General features: G+C 38.0%; 1 protein-coding gene across 2 annotated transcripts in view; it reads left to right on the forward strand.

Annotated features, from left to right (window-relative positions):
* Nucleotides 1–8183, forward strand: part of CPE (carboxypeptidase E) — a 57270-nt gene extending 49087 nt beyond the window's left edge. For both annotated transcript variants that reach the window (XM_005486294.4, XM_074541206.1), the window contains exons 7-9: nt 1692–1791; nt 4135–4253; nt 5485–8183. In XM_005486294.4, the coding sequence (XP_005486351.1) occupies nt 1692–1791; nt 4135–4253; nt 5485–5583 (318 nt within the window). In that variant the 3' untranslated portion in view covers nt 5584–8183. The remainder of the gene's footprint in view (nt 1–1691; nt 1792–4134; nt 4254–5484) is intronic.
* Nucleotides 8184–19357: the final 11174 nt, after the last annotated feature.

The following is a 19357-nucleotide window of genomic DNA, read 5'->3' on the forward strand; positions in this document are numbered from 1 at the left end:
GATTGCCCTCTGCAGATATTCCAGTGTGCTTGCAGATGTGGGAAGGATCATTCTGTGGATGTTCAGGAACCTGGGCATCTGGATTAGACCATAGAGAATTTCTGAAATCTGAAAATTGTAGTTAAAAATTACAAATAAATCTGATATCATTAGTGGTTGCACACCTGAGATTGTGAAATGAGGAACACACTTTATTAGCACAGCCCATCAATTAATACATTCATTACTTTAAGGACTTAATTATGCAGAAATGCTTCAGTTAGCCGGAAACCTGAAATATTTGAATATTTGAAGTGTTATACTTTTCTGTTAAAACATTATCTGTAGGCTAAGGGAAAAACTGTACTTGTCCTGCGGGTTTTTACTCATTCTTTATGGAATCCATCTCAAATTGTTCAGCTCCCCTTCCTAGGGGTTAATTTTCCCTGACTCATGGAAAGCTATGTTGTCACTGCATTTTCAAAATTGCTCATGTATAAGATACTATTTTGCCAACTTCCTTTGCTCCTGCAGAGCTACCAGCTTTATCCTTGAAGTTCAGATGGTCTGTTTGGCATTGGTTTTTATCTTCTTGCAGGATAAGATGACCGGGTCTATGCTCCAGCTCCCCTGGGAGTGCTGGGGACAGTGCAAATATGTAATTTCTGCTTTTCTGAGGCTTCTCCCAGCCAGAGTGTATGTTACAGGAATCTGAGCTGAGTCTGTCAGCTGAATTATGGTGCTGCTGAATGTACCATATAGGTTCATAAAGAGGAACATCAGTATCTCAAAATAAAACTTGGAATCCACAAGCCTTTTCAAAGGACGTGGAATCAGAGAGAAGCCTGAACTTCACAGCACTTTGCTGCTTTGTTTCCAGGCTCACAGTGAGGTGCATCTCCAGAGATTCCCAACATCCCCTCATCCCCAGCACCAAGAGTTCCCTATTTCTGCAGAAGAAAAGGCAGTTGATCCTCAGTCTCTTGCTTCTGAGGAGTTTGCTTTCAGGCGGTGCTTAAGATGCACTGGTCCCTCTGCACACTGAGGTCATATTTTAATTTCATATATAGTGGGAGCAGACGGATTAGCTGCTGCTGGGGCTGTTACCTGGAGCACGAAGGAGAAGGACATGACCCACCAGTGCCCTTCTCCCACAGCCCAGGAGGGAATGTTTGACTCTCTGTGGTCCCAGCTCACAGAACTGCATGTTTGGGGTGTGCAATAGAAAGCTCAAGCACCTCACAGAGGGATTGCCCACTGAAGTCCAAGTGACTTCAAGGTGTATTTACTTTGCTAATGCTTCACCTTTAAGAAATAATGTCATTAGCTCTGCATTCTTACAGTTTATGAAACTTTAAAAAAAATATTTCTGTAGGCTGTTCTTTCAAAGCTTTTCTGTTCATTCATTAATCCCTAAGATGACACAGATTTGCAAGTAAATGTTTACATGTATTATTACTTGCTGTGTATTTCTGAGAATTACTTGCATTGAATAGATATAATTATTATAATTACTTGCTGAATTATTTTTCTTTTCATTCCCTGTTCCATTATGATATTTAGTATTTATCACTGATAGTGGTCAGCCTGTAAACTGTGGGATTCATAACATGCTTTGTTAGATATATCAATAGATATTCCATTGCCAAATAACACCAACTTTTCTTAAGAATTTTTTATTTACTATTTGTGGATGACCTTATTTATTTTAGATTCATCGAGGAGTGAAGGGGTTTGTTAAAGATCTTCAGGGCAATCCAATAGCAAATGCTACAATTTCTGTGGAGGGGATAAGCCATGATGTTACATCAGGTGAGTGTGGTACCTCAGCAGTGCTTCTCTTTGGCTTAGCAACCTGGAGCCAGTTCACATCTTTTTAACTGCAGCTTTAAAGAGCAAAAGCTTGAAACCAGGACGGTACATTGTGCCTCAAGAAGTTTGTTGCCCAAGGATTTTACGAATCTTTCACTTGTATTTTGCTCTCAGAGTAGCTGAGACTTTTTTTTTTACTTCATGGGTCTCTAGTGTAAATTGGTTTGGGTGGCTCTTGGTTATTAATGCTCTAATCTGTCTTCTAATTTGTGAAGCAAATAGTGTTTCACAGCCCTGATGGGATTTAAAGCTCTGTCAACAGTGCTGCCTTCAGTTTGAAGGCTAAATTTTAGTCCAAAAGTGTTATATTTTTCACAATGCAGTCATACCTTTTGGTATGTAAATTCTTGACAGATTTCCAATTTACATAACGTCCTTCAGCAAAGATAAATTCTCTCTGCTGTTTACAATTACGTGATGTGCTTTCAGAAGGATGATTCTAAAAGATGAAAGCATTGTGTTGGTTGGTGTTGACAGAAAATGATGTGTCAGCTCTTCAGTGATGATGTGCTTTGTTCTAGGAGTGAGTTCAGAAATAGCTTGCACAGTGTGCCAACTTTCAGCCTTCCCTTTGCACCTGTGCTCTAGTATCCTAAGATTTGCAAAAGATACCAATTAGAGAAACAATAAGCAAATGTCACTGCTTTATGCATGAGCTTATTTTATGTTCATTTTCTCAATGATATGTCTCACTATACTGTCACAGAAATGCAAAATATTATGGAGCAGGATTGGTAGAATATTTAGTCACCTCTGATTTGTGTTGGTACATCACCTGCAAAGAGACCAGCAGCACTTCTGCCCAGCAGGAGAACAGTCTGTGAAAACATGAGTTACCTTCTGTCACTGTAAACAAGGAGGCAAAATGTATAGAGACTGGAAATAAATTGTCAGGCATAATAAAAAGGGAATAAACTGTGCAAAGAGGTATTTGAGAGAGAGGAACTCATGCTTCTATGACACAAAAATTGCATCTAATTATAAATCTTTTCACATTATTGCGTGTGTATAAGACTTAAAGTCATGTATTGTCAAAACAGGGATGAAAACAAGTACTTGAATATTAGCACAGTCAAAATGAGGGAGAAATATTCTTTGGCTTTTCTCCTGCTCTTTATTCATGAGTTGAAATTCTGCTTTGTTCCAGTGACAGAAATTATAATAGATCATTGCTGTAGTTCTACAGCAATTTTTTTTCCCCATTCTGTTTTATGAAGAGAAAAATCTGGGAACAACTGCACTGCCTACTGACGTTTTTTTTGACCATGCAAATAGCAGATATTTAAGTAATTTTTCCCTTTGTACACTGTGTAGCTGCAGATGTGGTGAAAAAGCATTTAAGGGGCTAGTACAAAGAGCATGGCCAAATCTTCTAAATGGCACTGCTAGCTGAATATTAGAATAGCTCTGCAATCTTTTCTGGAGGTCAAGAAATTCAAACTATTAGCCTGTGACAAATTAGATAATTGCCTACTGCTGGTGCAGGGAAGATCTGAGTCTTTGTGAAAATGCAATAGGGTCATTTCTAGGGAAGATGATGATGAGTTTTGATTCTGTGGCTGAAAAACATAAACTGTAGTAACAGTGTGGGAGGAGCCTTTCTTTGACCTGAGTGGATCAAGCTTCCATTTCTTTGTTTCTCTGAACCAAAGAAAAAACCCTTGACAATGCCTGGACACTGAAACATGTAGATAGTGATGCTTCGAGGGTGATACACATGTAATATTCTAGGAAATTATGATTTTTAGCTTTTTCTGAAAGATGAGAATGGTAGTCCCACTTATTTAAATGTGATGGGAATGAAATTTATTTACGCTTGGATTATCAGAATACTGAGGAACACTAAAAATCCGTATCACATTGCAAACAGAATCTCAGACATTTAGCAGGGACTTTACATTGTCTGGGGGGTGCTTCTAAAGTGGAGTAATGTCCCATAATGTCCTTTTCTTCAGTGTGATGGAGAGCCTTCAGCCTCAGCGGGCATAATATTTCATGGGGTCTCCAGCACAACTTCAAAATCTAAATTTTTTTTGATAACTTGAAAGAAAGCAAATATGATACATATGTATACACACACACACACACATATATATATGTGTGTGTGTGTGTCTGTGTGTGTGTGTACAGCTTTTACTGAAGGAAGAAAGAAGGAACTGCCTTTCAGGCAGTCAAAAAGAAAGCACTGACAGGAATATAAAAGATTGACTTATGAGCCTTGCTTCTTAGCTGTGTAATTAGTCTTATACATATTTATTTGGGTTCTTTTCTTCTTCTTTACAGCCAAGGATGGTGATTACTGGAGATTGCTTGTGCCTGGAAATTACAAAGTTACAGCCTCGGCACCAGGCTATCTAGCAATAACTAAAAAAGTGGCTGTGCCCTTCAGCCCTGCTGTTGTGGTAAGTGTTCACATGTGTTCATTTGTCCTCTATTATACATTTAAAAGGTTCCTTTTTCCTTCGTGGTATGCATCTAAGGAGGAGGTGATTTTTCAGAATATTCTAGAACATGTGAATTTAGAAAGTCTGGAAATTACTCTTCTAGCACTTGATGCACCAGCTCTCAGTGGCTGGTGAGATGTTGAGCTTTTGATGTAGACATTTTTTAAATTAAATTTTGTCAAATGAGTACCTGCTTAGGTTAAAACCAGTGGCCAGCTCCGTGCAGAAAGGTAGCAATGAGCCACTGCTTTCCATGGATATCCAGTATGTGAGGATTATAAGATCTAGACTGCTTCTAGGGTTTCAGAAGCATTTTGAATTCACTCTCTGAACAGATGTGGAGGTATTTAAAATAAGTGCTATTTCAATAGTGTGAATCACATATTAAGATATACTAAAGGAAGAAGTTTTTTATGGAGAGAGTGATAAAGTTCTGGAATGGTCTGCCCAGGGAGCTGGTGGAGTCACCATCCCTGGATGTGTTTAAGAAAAGACTGGATGTGGCACTCGGTGCCATGGTTTAGTTGAGGTGTTAGGGCTGGGTTGGATTTGATGATCTTTAAGGTCTCTTCCAACCTAGCCATTCTGTGAATTCTGTGAAACTAGTATTGGTACCTACGTTAATGAGCCATGTGTTAGGAAAAGCTCCCTGGATTTTTTTGATGGCATAAAATTGAATACGTGTTTTGAAATGCTGGGGGTCTGCAGTGCTCGGCGTTAGCTGAGATTAGTTCAGACAATGGAGCTCATAAGAGTTGGACTTGATGATCCTTGTGGGTCCCTTCCAACTCACAATATTCTGTGATCTGTGTTGGCAATGTGCTGATGATACCTTTTATAATATGCCACACGATTTATGTGGCTGGCTTTTATTCAGTTTTAATTTCATTGGCCCATACTTTCTGAAATTTTTAGTCAAGTCAAATACAAGTGGACAGATATCTGGTTCTTTAGGAAATCTTGCTCACCTGTGTGTATTTTTGGATAAGTTACTGTACTGATATACTAGTATTGCATGTATTTTCATCAGCTTTGAGACACTTTGGAATAAACCCAGTCTGAACCAGAAGGTACCTCTCTAAGCCCTATGTTTGTGTTAAGCACCTTCTTTCAATAAATGACTCTTAAAAGCCTAACTATTCTCTATCTGTAAGTCTTACTGATATTTCTGATTGTTTCTCTTAATCAGGTTGATTTTGAGCTGGAGTCATTGTCTGAAAGAAAAGAAGAGGAAAAAGAAGAGTTGATGGAGTGGTGGAAGATGATGTCAGAAACACTAAATTTTTAAATGATTACTTTGGCTTTACAGCTTTTAATCTATTATATGTTGACTTAGTATAATGTACTGTGGAAAATCCCTATATTCTAGATTTTGTGCACTTCACAATAATTAACTTTGAATTTTTCAGTCATCTTTTGATTAATATGATTACAAATAACTACTAGCGTCCTAGATAGATAAATAAGTTATTAATTTTCTTTCATATTGTTATAGAAAATTTACTCTTCTATAAAAATCAGAAAAAATGAATGAATATGCAGCCTATATGACAGTAAAATCTGTTGTGTATTATTTGCAAGTTCAGAATATGTAGGTTAACACTTGATTTTAAACAATAAATATGCTGTAGTTGATTACTGATACTACCAGAAATATTTGACAGTGCATAGTAGTAGACAGTGCTCTTTACTGAGTTCTATAATGGATGCTATTGAAAAGATTTATAATAACAGTGTGTGGTGAAATAATGTTTTGCAAGGATTAAAATTCAGTATAACACTTTGTATGTCTCTGGTGTTGGAGCTATTTAAATATGTAAGAAACACAAGCGGACTTCATTTTAGTAAGAAGAAAGAATCTGTATAAACTCTTTAATAAAAGATGGCATAGAATGAATTCAGGAAAAAGCAGAGCTTTATTCCTTAAACAGTTGATAATATTTGGAGATCAGGTTTTAATTACTCTCATTTCTTGTTAAACAAATTAGAAATTCTGAGTGGAAGAACAAGATCTAGTGCATCTCATTTATAGGCTGCTTGTGTTTGTTCAACGGCAAGAAAAAATAATTTCAGGTGTAGTCTGTTTTAATTAAATAATTACCTTTTCAACAATCTTTACTTGTATCCATGATGTCTAGATAATCAGCTAAGAGTTCATCTTTTCAGTCAAGGCTATAAAAATATTACAGTTTAGACAATTAACTGGAAATCTACTGAGATTGTAATTTTAGTGTTGCAAGTCAATAATGGATTTCTTTCAAGCTCTGTTTCTTCTGCTGGCTAGTCTTATCTAAAACTAGAAACAAGACAGATAAGTGAAATTTTTTTCAGTGTGGTGAAATTTTCAGAAAAATGTTGAAGGTGATACAAAAGCAACTTTGATTTAAAGCAATTCTTTTTGTTCCCTTTTTGATTTTTTTAAAACTTTAATTAACATGCTATAGTATTTTGGCCAAGATGAGTGAAATTTGCAGAGCCAGAGAATACACATGGACCACAGCAGGTGCAAGTTTGGTGTAATTCTTCGGAAGTGACTCCTGGTATGCTACTTGAGATAAGCTAAGCATCTTGTCTGTTTGAAAGCTTACATAGGTTGCTAGTCTATTTTAATTCATGATCAGATATTTGATAGAGATTTCCTTCCTCTGTTTCTTTAATACCACTCTCTGTGTTTTGATTAGCATATTATTTTAGCTGGTGCTCGTTTAGAACCAATCAAGAGTGGACTATCACACTCCTGCTGTAAGTGAAAAATCACATATTCAGGTGCAGGATCCAAATTTACCTCCTTTGGGTATTAAAAAATTCACTGCAAGTACTGTTTTCTGAGAATTTTAAATTCTTTAATAAAAATAGCACTTGATCATTTTAAGGAACAGGCTTAAGGTTTGACACGCAATGGTAAACTGAACAGCAATAAAAAAGCATAAACTTTCTCTCTCTGATGAAGAGTTTGTGATGCAACCTGCAGCTCATTGGGGTTGTAGATGTTTAACTCCAAATTTCAGAGGAAAGTTACTTACTCTAAGTCATTATATAGTGATGAGCTTTGATTCTCCATTGCAATGAAAAACCCCAGTGGCAAATAAAGAATCTTATCTGAATGTGTCTTAATAACACCTTGTAGCTAGCTGTGCACAAGAGCATGCATAAAGGATGCCTGGTTACACCAACCTGGATGTCTATGACAATTTGAAAGGCCAAGATGTGGCACAGAACACATTCTATGTCTGTAAGTAATGACCTTGTTTTTAATTGAACCAGGTAAAATTGAAGGAAATGGTATGAAAATGAATTATAACAAGATGTTGCTGTCACATGGGCAAATGGCTACAGGAGTGTAAACTAATGTAATAAGGCAAGTGTATATTTGTACAGAACATCCTGGTCTGCCTCTTCCAAACCTAAGAATTTCAATCCAAATGACACTTCATGGTACGATGCATCCAGTCTTCCTGTGGCATAGTTAGTGCAGACGTTACATCAAAGTGATCTCGTAACAGGTTTCTAATCCACACCTGTGTGATGTGTGTGAGATCCCCCGGTCTACTGTTTCATACATTTGCAATTAAATGTGCTGTCCCTTAAGTGATCTGTTTGTTGTTCTCTAGATGACTGCTTGCTATTACTGTGTTGAGAAAAGGTAAAAGTGATTAAATGTTTCAGCACCAGAACCACTGCCACTGTTCTTGCTCTAGGTAAACATCCTTAAGAACAGCGTAGCCAGGACTCTCAATAAATTAATTCATTTTGTAGCTTGCTGAGCTGAGATGTGTTGTAGGACTGTGTATGTTTAATGGAAGATTAAAGTGGTATGTGATGCTAAGCTTTTGGTTAAAAAGGCACATGCTGTACTATTGTACAATAAATCTACAGTTTTATTTAAAATGTAAAATGTGTGAGTAATTTGCAGGTTCAAAATGTGACCTCTTTGGCTGTGCATGTCTGCAGAGTATGCCATAAACATCCTCAGTGTGTGCCAGTTAATTTGCTGCTTGAACAGAGAAAGGAGACCAGGATTTGTGCTGATATCTCACTGAGAGCCATCCACAGCCCCTTAACTTTGTGCCAGAACATCCTCCTTTTGGAGTACATGTCTTTCTGAGCACTTCTCCCATGGAGGCTTTCAAGTCAAGTAATGAATGAGATGCTCTGCCTCCATGCAGGCTTGGTGGGGACAGGGCATGCACTTGTGTGTGTCTGCCTTGCAGTGTTTCCACATTGATCCTTAGGGTTAGAAAGCACATTGTGCAGTGTGTTTGCAAATCTGTGGTGCTACACATTCCTTATAACTGCAGGGGTCAGGATTACAGAAAAACAGAAGTCAGTCAAATTAAATCTCTGCATCTGAATTGTGTTTGCCGGTTAGGTTGTGGTGTTCACATCCATATATGTGAATTCACATACAGCCTTGGCTAGTCCTGAGCTGCTAATGACATAATTAAAGTGTAAACTAAAACTGAGATGGTAGATTAGAAAGAATTGCTGCCAGATTTTTCTGAGTTTCTTTTTTCTAACAGCTATAACAGGTGTCTTAGGAACACTTAATAACTAGGCCATGAAACGAAGAGCTTTCAGAGAAGATAGGTTTAAAAGAGCAGGAATTCAAAATTCAAAGATGCTGTTCCAATGAGCTGATTTTCTCCCATGTGTTTAGTTTGACTCATGTCTGTGGAGGCTGTAGAGTAGCAGCAGTTTAATGATGGCCTCTGAGTTAGAGCAGCTCTCTAGAGCTGCTTCCCAGTAAACCTGCTCCACTGGAGGAGTGCCTTGTTTCCTGCTTGTGGTTTGCTCTGGAAACGCAGGACTGAGAAATGCTATTGCAATGCTTACTTTCTACCTTCCTGAATCTTGCAAAATACTTGTTCTGATCATCTCCTTGCAAGCATTTTATTCCCTGTGTATGTTTCTGTTTGTGTAGAGCTATGTCTGTTATGAATAATTTACTGCTTGTTAAGCTAGCTCATAGGTTTGGCCATTGACACAGCCTCTCTTCCATTATTTCTGACTTAGATAATTAAACCCAGAAAACAAAAACACTCAGGAGATTTTCTGAAATCCATGACATTAAAAACCCCAAAACAGTGAGTTTTTTTGCCTCTTAGCTTGGAGGGTTCCAAGTGAATTTGCTTCAAGTTTTTGATCCTAAAGCCTGCTTTAGGGAGAGAAGCGGATGACAACAGAGAAGTTGATGTAATCCTACATATCCAGAGACCAAAGTTTTCAGCAGTATAGCAAGTACTGGAATCAGCAGTACAAAAATGAGATATTTAGAAACAACTGCTGTTTGCTTTTATTAACTGTGATAATGGGAGTGTATTAATTGAGTTAAATGGCCTCACAATGCTGATCTTTCTTCATCCCTCCTTATTTTACCTCTCTGCTGCAGGGACTCTGTTTCAGCAATGACTTAAACACATCCATGGTTAGGCGTTATTTATCACACTGCTACATTTTCCCTGAATTAATAGTTAATAATCCATGTTATTTCATCCTCGTTCTCCTTTCATTTTCAGTTAGGCCACTACACATTTTTGTAATCACACATCCCTGCGCACAGTGGAAATTGTCGTCAAAGAGAGAAGCTGAAGAATTTGGCTCCTGCGTTGGGAATATAGAGGGAGTTCGACATCTGGAAATGCATTGGAAGCAGTCTGGTGTTGAGAAATGAGTGGATTTTACTGACCTTTTTTCTAATTATTCTTTAGTAAAGGCTGGATAGGGTTATGTGGCTGTGGGATTCTAGGATTGGAGTATGTCCATGCCTTCAGTGTTAAGGTAAAGCTACTCTGGAAAGGTTCCTGCTATTACAAGACCTTTAAGCCTGGAATCTGAGTAGTCAGAACTATCTGCTGTCACAGCTGCTCATTCTGCATAAGCAGCATCTTTTCTGCAAGAAAAATGCAAAATAATAAACAAGAAATGAAATCTACTTTCACAATGTGCAGAATTGGTTATGGAACTTAAGTTTCATTGCAAGACATAAAGTAGAAATCATGGAGGTGAGCTGGAGCAGTTGCAACCCACAGCTCACTTAAGCCTTTGAACTGCTTCTCAGTGAAAGGTAAGGTAAATCTGGGTGCCATTTTTGTTACATTCACCCAATGAGAATGTGATCAGGGCCCTAATTTAGAGACAAAATACAGAGCTAGATGAACATCTCACCTGCCAGTAGCATGGCAGCAAAAGAGGGGTGCACAGTGCTGCAGGACCGTGCTGCAATGGGAGATTGCAGTTCATGAGCTTAGCAGAGCACCAGCTCTGCAGTGTGCTGTGGTGCACGTGCTGGTGTCCAGGGGTGTAGAAACATCCTTCCCCCGTACTGCAGCACCCCTTGCACAAAAGGTGAATTTAACACATTTCAGAAACTATGGACAACATTCAAGAGAGGACTTGGCTGCCAAGAACAGTCCAAAATTACAGTCTGACTTCCCTCCCTTCAGCTCACTAAATATCCGCTCATGTGGCTTTTCTTGGCTGCTTCCAGTTCTCTTGCAGGGTGTGTCAAGAGCTAGCCCAGCCTGGGAAGCTCAAGGATCACTTGTTCCAAGATCCATCAGGAGTGGATTACAGGGCTTTTTTTGGGGTCTACAAAGAGTCCAAGTTTGCACTTAGAATTAGAGAATCACAGAATGGTTTGTGTTGGAAGGACCTCAAAGATCCTGTAATTCCAACCCCTCTGCAATGGGCAGGGAACCTTCCACTAGACCAGATTGCTCCAAGCCACATCCAGCCTGGCTTTGAACACTTCCAGGGTTGAGGCTGTCAGAGCTCACCATAATTGGCACAACTGTAAATTTGTTGGTGTTCTGCAGTGTCCTGTTCAGTCAGGTGCCCTGGCATGGCCTGAATGAAACATGAATCTTCTGGTCTCCAGAGCAGGGGCCCAGCAGGAGCTTGCTTTTGGCCTGGGTGCTTGGGTTTCCTTCAGCAGAACACAGCTGCTACAATTTCCTGATGGTATAGAAGGGATGAGCTGGCCTGTGCCTGTGACTCCACACCAGAGTGTGGGAGGCACACATTAGGACTTGGAAGCTGGGAGTTGTTTCTGGATTCCATAGGTTAGACATGATCGAGACATGGTTTCTGAGAAGTGACTGAAGAAACTCAAATCTGTAAAGGAATATCAGCAAATGTGATATCACCTACTTTCCCCTCCAGATTCAGGTAATATATTTGAAGGTTTATCCTGTTACTCATATTTATCCCTGTATATGCATATATCAGCATATCTGCTTTGTTTCCTGTATGGGAGGGAATACTTTTCAGTTTAAAGAAGTTTTGGATGAAATACAGAAGCAGCTTTGGGAGCAGGAGTACGCTGAAAAACATCTGACTGGCTTGTGCTGCTCAGCATTTATTATTAATGTGTGGGAAAGGAGGGCATTCACTCCAGTCCTAGTGCTACTAGGTTTCAATAGACATAAATAAAAATTTTGGAGGCCAATTTTTGCACACATTTAATGCAGAAAAACTTAGGACCCAGAAAGGTCTTACTGCAAATAAAAGCAGTACTGCAACGTTTATCTTTTGGATTCACTGTGTGCATACATACATAAGCATGTGTGGAAGCAAGGGAGCAGGGCAAGAACGTACGTCATCTTCCCTAGGCTATTTTAGTCATTTAACTGCCCAGAAATCCTTAAAGGCACCTACTCTGTTTGCCATAAAGAAATGCAGGCTTCTTGTTTTATGAATGGTGTCTAAATTAGACTCCTATGGCAGGCAAGTGAACCCCAGGCTGACCCTTGTGTTAGGGACTGGTTGGAAAGAAGGTGCCCCTGACTGGGGAGAGCCAGGCAGGCACCTCCAGAAGGGGCTGTGCAAGCCTGGGATCCGGCTAGTGCTTACAGGAATGTTCTAAAATGCATATGATACAGCTCTGCTGTAGCTGTGACCGTGTCAAACTGTGTGGCTGCCCCACATTGCCTCTCAGGCACCAGGTGCTCATCAAGCACTGTGCTGAACCCTTTGTAGATGTAGAGCTGAATCTTTTACTGCGTTTTGACCTAAAAATCTTACCAGATGTTTTAGCAGGGCTCTTTGCAAAAGAAAACTCTAAAGGGACTACTTTCTTATGCCTTCTTCTGGAAACTGAAAGACTAAATGAAAAGAAACTTCTTGTTATACCAGGACATGATAAATGCCCTTCCAAATAAATAGAGATTCTGTCTTCAGCTTTCTATTTCCACGTATGTCTGACAGGACTCAACATCAGATACTTGTTAACATATGTGGTAACATGTAAGATGTTAAACATCTGCAAAATCTTCTGATCATTTTTGTAATGTCTGAAAAGTTAGACATAGCTTGCAGGGAATTTCCACTGAAAAGCAACAAAATTTGGAGGACATCCCAAGTTAAGTCATTCAATATTTGTTTGCCAATGCGTTGGATGGTATTATAAGATGCCAAGATAAATTCAAATTAACATGAAAAATATGCAGTCATATTGGTTGTGGGTTTACATAAGTTGCTGGCACATTATGTCAAGAATTCTCAGATAAATAGTTGCCAGGAAAACAAAGTTCACATGAAAAAAAATAATAATTATATATAATAGATTTGAACAAGTGGCACAGAAGAATGAAATTTTTATTCAGTGAGATTTTTCTTCAACAAAGCACTTAAATATGGAGATGTATTCACAGACTGTTTCCAAATCAATTTATCTCAAACCCCTTATTTAAAATTTAAGGAAATTGGAGTCACAATAAAAATAGAAAACCCTAGGAATTTCAAAACAAAACCACTGATTTTTAAAAAGTAGAAAAATATTGCTATGAATATTTCTGTACCAAAATAATTCATTTATGATAAAGCTTCCTAGATGCCTTAGATGCCTTTGGAAACTGTGGGTTGAAAACTAATTTTTAAAAATGGCTATTTAAAGGTAAAGAGTAAAATTTTGAAAAACAAACTATTTTGCTTCAACTTGATTCTTTCATCCATAAAAATGAAAATTCAGATTTTTGATATTTTATAGTATAATGTTTACACTTTAAAGCATTTTTACTAGTTTTGTAGCTTTTATTAATGAAGCCACATAATTGAAACCACAGTCTAGCAAAGAAAGACTGAACTAGATCAAATAGTTGGCAGCTGGAACTAGGCAAACTTAGAAGCAGAACTAATGTTCAGTATTTTCTCAGTGAGGCTAATTTACCTTTGAGATAGTTCATGTAGCTGTGCAGTAGATTTTTCATCACAATAATTTTTTTGAAGTAAGACTATTGTCCTTTTTAAAAGCTGTTTAAATGCCTTTGTGTTCCTTGGCCGAGCTACTTTATTCTTCATGGGGTACGCCCTTTCAGTTGATTGTCCCACCTGGTTTAATTGTTTCCTGAGATTTTAGATAATCACACATCCCTTTGAGCTTCTGCTTCATTAATCTAAGAGCATTTTTGGATTCACTAATTACAGGGTTCTGAAAATTCAGGCTTGGATTCCATGGGCAGTATTTGTATGCTGTTAAAAATATCTGGGTATTGATTTTCCGTGCTTGCTTTGGAGTTACTTCCCTTACTGTCTGTGATCTGAATGAAGCTGAGTGAGATTTTTCTTTAGCTTTGGTTCTGAGCTGAATTTTCCAACACAACAGAACCTGCTGAAGTGTTACAGAAATGCATTTGATATTCAGATCAATTAAAATGCTCTGAAGGGCTTTCTCTCCTCCTTCAGTCTTACATGTTTCTTGGTTTTCTTGGAATTGTACTATTCCTAGAATTTACTAATTAAAGACAGGCTTGCTTACATGATATTTTTAATGTTAGCAGCTTCACTTCTATAATATCTAAGAAAATCTTTTGTATTGCAAGTCTGCATTCCTCAGAAATACATCTACTTCCATGGGGAGAGATGAGATGTCAAAGCCATATATTTTTTCTTCCCCACTTCAGTATTTTCTAATTTTTCTTTCTCCATACCCTCATTTTTTCACTCTAAGACCTCCTGAGATGGATGCTAAAATACTGATAAGACCTGTGCACTGCAACAGGTGCTGGTTTCCAAGTCAGTAAATGTGAAAGAGGTGGCAATATGATGATATCTATCACCTAAAAGGTGAAACTAAGCTGCTGGTAGCAATAGAAAGTCACAAAGTCACAGAGCATGCACAGCTTTATCATTTCTGTTGAACAACATCATTATTCTGGGCTTTTAGATAGAAATTGTTGAAGGCAATGAGTTTGTGTTCTATCAGATTTTCAGTCAGGAATTATCCTTCTTGAAGATGGGGCTAGAAAGGTGTCATCATAGAATGTAGTTCAGTTCCTCATATGGTTAAGTCTCTTATATTAGACCAAACTATTCCATGACAACTTACAATTTCTTTTAAACAAAATGATGCTTAGGTGGATACTGTGGAAAACATGAAAAAGCACTCACTAAAGGAAAACAAAGACTTCTAAAAGGGTGAAAGGCCCAGCACTTTTCTTGGCATATTATAGTCAATTTTAGTTGATTCTCATGGTTTTATTCAATTTCTCATTTTGCCTTGCAAGGCATATTTTTCCTCCAAGAGAGGATGACCCATGAAATGGTTTTGCTTGACCTACCCTAATCCCCACCACAACAATTTCAATACTTAATAAAGTTACTCCTCTAAATAGTTGGAACTACTGCTTTATTGTTTTATAGTCTTGGATTACAACCTGGATAGTCTTAATCTTAGAATCAAAACCATGCTTGGTAATGAGAGGAAATATCAGGATAAGCTTAATTAACTGTAGGCAAGCAGCTAAGAACACAAACATCCAGGAGCACGTCCAGTGAAAAAACTCTTTCTTGCCTACAGCTGGAGCTGAGAACTGGAAGGCTGTGTGTTTTTGGAGACACTGTATGTACAGTGAAAGAAAATAACAAAGTCACACCACACTTTATATTTCAAGCCACAAAATTTTGTGTCCCTTCTCTGGGCACAACTGTACTATGGATTTTCACACCTGACTAGTTAATCGGTGGGAAGGAGGGGAAGCTTAAAAAGGGGATTCTGTTTGATTTACTCTTCATTACACTTCTCTGTCATCAAGTAAGTAACTACAACTCTTTAGTAATATTTCCTCTAATATCACAGTCACAACTTATGTTACTTAGATTCTGCCAATCTCAAGCATATATTTTCATTTTAAGTTTTCCAGATATTTCTTCTAGAAATGATGTTGAAACCTTAAAACTTGATTATGCATTGAAACTTTGGGATACTGAGATTAGGCTGAAGGTCCAACATGGCCACCAGTGGCACTGCTGTGGGGATGGTAGCAGAGATGTTCCAATATGTACCAGATGTGAATCTGTGTTCTGTGCAGCCAGGCAGAAACTTGCTGGAATATTTTAAAGCAATACTTCAATTCATTTTGCTTATACCAATAGTATAATTTCTGCCTCTATGGAACGTATAAGGATTTGTTTACAATGAGGGGACAAAGAGGCAACATGAAGAGACACAATGGGAAATAATAGCTGTGTGGAGATGACAGGCCCTATCCATACAAACTTTCAGCTCTCATCTGTGTTCAAGTTCAAGGAATGTATCTCAATTATTTTCACATCATACTTTTCCAAAGAATGTTTTCCCTTTAGAAAGCTGCTGATCAAAATAGCCAAAAGATAAAAATCAAGTTGTGCAATCATTTCCAGTTACAGCTTCTTTTGTTCCCTCAAAGTCTTTAATGTTTGAAACCTCGCTTTAAAAAACTGAAAAGCAAATGAACAAAAGCTACAAAACCGCTTGGAACTTGGATTATATATATATGTGGAATATCTAATCATAAAATCAAGAATTGTGCAAATCCCTAAATATCTTTTAATTATTACTAGATGAACAAAATTAAAGAGGATCTGGATATCTATGCCATTTTGTTTCTACCTTGAAATTCTGTGAAGGGAGAAATATGTTATGTCTCAAACCAGTCTTCCTGCTGGGCAGGATCCTGTGCTAGAGAGATAAAAATATGACTGGATGAGATGATTACCCCCTGTATCACCCTAATCTAATGTTTTACAAGTCATCAAATCCAGGTATTTAAGCACCTGTTTGGCCCTTATCCGAGGTCTCCTTAGAGAGGAGGAGAGACTAAATATGTGCTGAACTGGCTGCCTACCTCCCATTGTGATTAAAAAGACCTAACTGCCAGAGTCCATTTTCCACTCTGGTTTTAAAACCCATGAATTCAGTGGAATCACTCTGGATTATAAATGTCATCCTTGGGAGTAGAAAATGACCTTGTGTCCCTTTTCTTTCCACCACAAAGATCCTCTTTCCAGCTTTCCCATGTTGAGCAAGGACAGATTGGCACGTGCTACCACTGCACATTTCCCTCCCAATTACCCATTTCCTCTCCTCTGTGCATTTTTGGAACAATATGTCATGTTCTGAAACCTCACATACCTGAAACATTTGGAAACACTGAGTTCTGGACACATCTGGTTATTAAATTTGAGATGGCTGCCTCTTCTGTAAGTAAAACCCTCACAACTGCCATCGGAAATTCCATTAAATTTTCCCCTCTGTGTTAAAATTTTGCCTCAAATATTTTACTGCTTTATTTATTAATAAATAAGTTTTATAGTAGCAATGAAAAACACTACAGAAACTTATATGAAAAAATGTTATTTTTAGGACAAGGATGTAAAATCGTCTTCCAGGTGAGAACGTATCCCCCCACAGCTAAATTCAGTGGTAGAGTTTGCCATCCACTGTGGTGAATGCTCAGTGGCAGGTTATGGCCTTTGGAAAACAGAACTGTAGATGGATAGAAATAATGTTTTTCTGAATACTTTTACTGTGAAAATTTGTGTGTGGCCATATGATCAGCATACAGTTTCTTGTAAATTTGCAGTGTGAACAGCTTGATAAACCTGTTGGTTGACTTCAGCCTACTGATGTTTGACATCAAACTGACATACAGAAAGGCTCTCAGTACAAGCTTCATCCTCTGTTCTTAGGAATTAGTAGAAGACTGTCTTTAGAAATGTCTTGACTCTCCTCTACTTGCTTGGAATAACATTTTTCCTGTGCCAGCAGAGTGTAAATGAGAGGCTGGCTGCTAACTTAAATGCTGAGTAGCCTTGCTAGAGCTAGCAAAAAAAAATAAAAAATGAGGCTCATCAATTGTATGCCATTGAATTCCTTGTGTCTTCTATCAAGAGGTGTTCTTTCTCCTCTGAATTTTAAGCATCATGCTATTTCCACTTTGGATAAAAAGCCCCACGCAACCCATTAAAAGTTATTAGAAAATTATCAAGCATCCTTTTGTATATAATCTCTTCCATTTATGATGTTTTTCCTTCAGTTAACAAAAATTTATTTCTCTTTTTGAAAAATAAGGCAGATATTACAGCTTGGCATAAATAGAATTACCTTCTTTTTACATCTTGCTCTCTGAAGAAAATTTCTGTTTATTTTATTAATTCATTAGGTAGTAAGCTGGGGATCAGGTAAGTGATAAGTAAGGTAATAATTTGTAAATAAGTGCTTTTATTTCTGGTAAATGGGTGGGGAATTGATCTCCAGTTACAACAATGGCAGTTTTTACTAACTACAAGCTAAAAGGCTAAGGATATGTCTGAACTAACTTGGGTGGTGCTGTGCCTGCCTGTGACAAGTTGTGAATTTAGGGCTGCAATAAGTTTAAGGATGGTGGCAGAATGAAGAAAACAGTCTACAGGAGGGGATGGAAGAGATGTACTAGACTCTTTCACTACTTCTGTAGCTATAGATTATTACAAATTTAAATATTAAAGACAGCTGAGTTGCTGTTCTATTGAAGAGAATGGAAATATTTACACAGTTAGTGATTGTACTGTATCAGTATCTTGCTGAATTAGTGTTCAACATATTTAGAAAAAAAAAAAAGGAATTATTATCACCCTGGAAGTCTATTTACACTTGCTACCTTTTCTCATGGCCTAATGCCCAACAGCTGCACTAACAAGAGACATTATCAGCCCTAATTGTCCTTCAGCTCCCTCCCTGCTGGAAGGGACCAGGCTGCTGACAGAGCCAGTGTAGTGTTTCATTTTAAAGGGCATTGGGTAGCTTAAACAGTGGGGTTTTGCTAACTTGACTCTTTTAGACTGAAATTAATTAGGGTGCTTGCCAACCTTCACCCCTTAGGCCAGCTGCTTATGGGCTGCATGTGTGTTCACATCCTGAAGCACAGTGTAAGTAATACCCACAGGTCAATAGCAAACAAAAACTGAATTTGATAAAGGAAATATTTTGAATATTAATTATAGTAATAACAAATATAAGAGGTAACACAGTGACAAAATAACAGGCTACAGTCTATTAAATGCATTTTTGTTGCTACACATGGTGCAAAGTATCATGATAAGACCAGTAAAGTGAACAAATGTGTTAACAAGGAGATCCAGTAATTTAAGCCCAAACAGCTAGCAAAAAAGAAGCTAAAATCTAGTTTATTCATGCATAAATTATCACACATTAAAAGATCTTTATTTATGCATAAAATTAGGCCCTTGCTATATTGTTAAAATAGCAAGACTCAGGAAAAAAAACCAGCTGCAGCCAGTTCTTGTACAACTTGGTATTTGTAACTGTTATTAGGGCTTAAAGGAGCTTCCTCAGTTCCATAATGTGGCAGCTGGATTTTGAAAGCAGAGGACACTTCCTTTTCCGGTAATAGTAAGGATTTTTTCCCTGTTCTTTCTTTCCAGTGAAGAGCCTATTTCTCTCTCATGTGCTGTGGCAGATGGGGTAAGTGTGAAAACATTTATTTTTTTCTTTTGCACTCAGCATTCAATGCAGCATATGGGAGCCAAGAGAGGAATGAGTGGAAGGCGAGAGTGCTCAGTGACAGAGTGGCCTCCTGGAGAACCTGGTGGCCAGGGCCTCTCAGGCACTGTGCCAGAGCAACGTGCTCCTTTGTGGCTTTCTCTGTCTTATAAGTCAACCTTTGCATTCTGGACCCGGGTCAGTTTGTGTCTTGAAAGAACTCTTCCAGAAAAGATAAATCTTACCATAAATACTGAGGAAATGTGCTTCAGAGGTCTAGGCCTGAGTGTAAAAGCTCAGATTCTTAAACTGGAGTGAGGCTGGA

This window comes from Zonotrichia albicollis, chromosome 5 (genome assembly GCF_047830755.1).
Source record: "Zonotrichia albicollis isolate bZonAlb1 chromosome 5, bZonAlb1.hap1, whole genome shotgun sequence".
Lineage (NCBI taxonomy): Eukaryota > Metazoa > Chordata > Aves > Passeriformes > Passerellidae > Zonotrichia > Zonotrichia albicollis.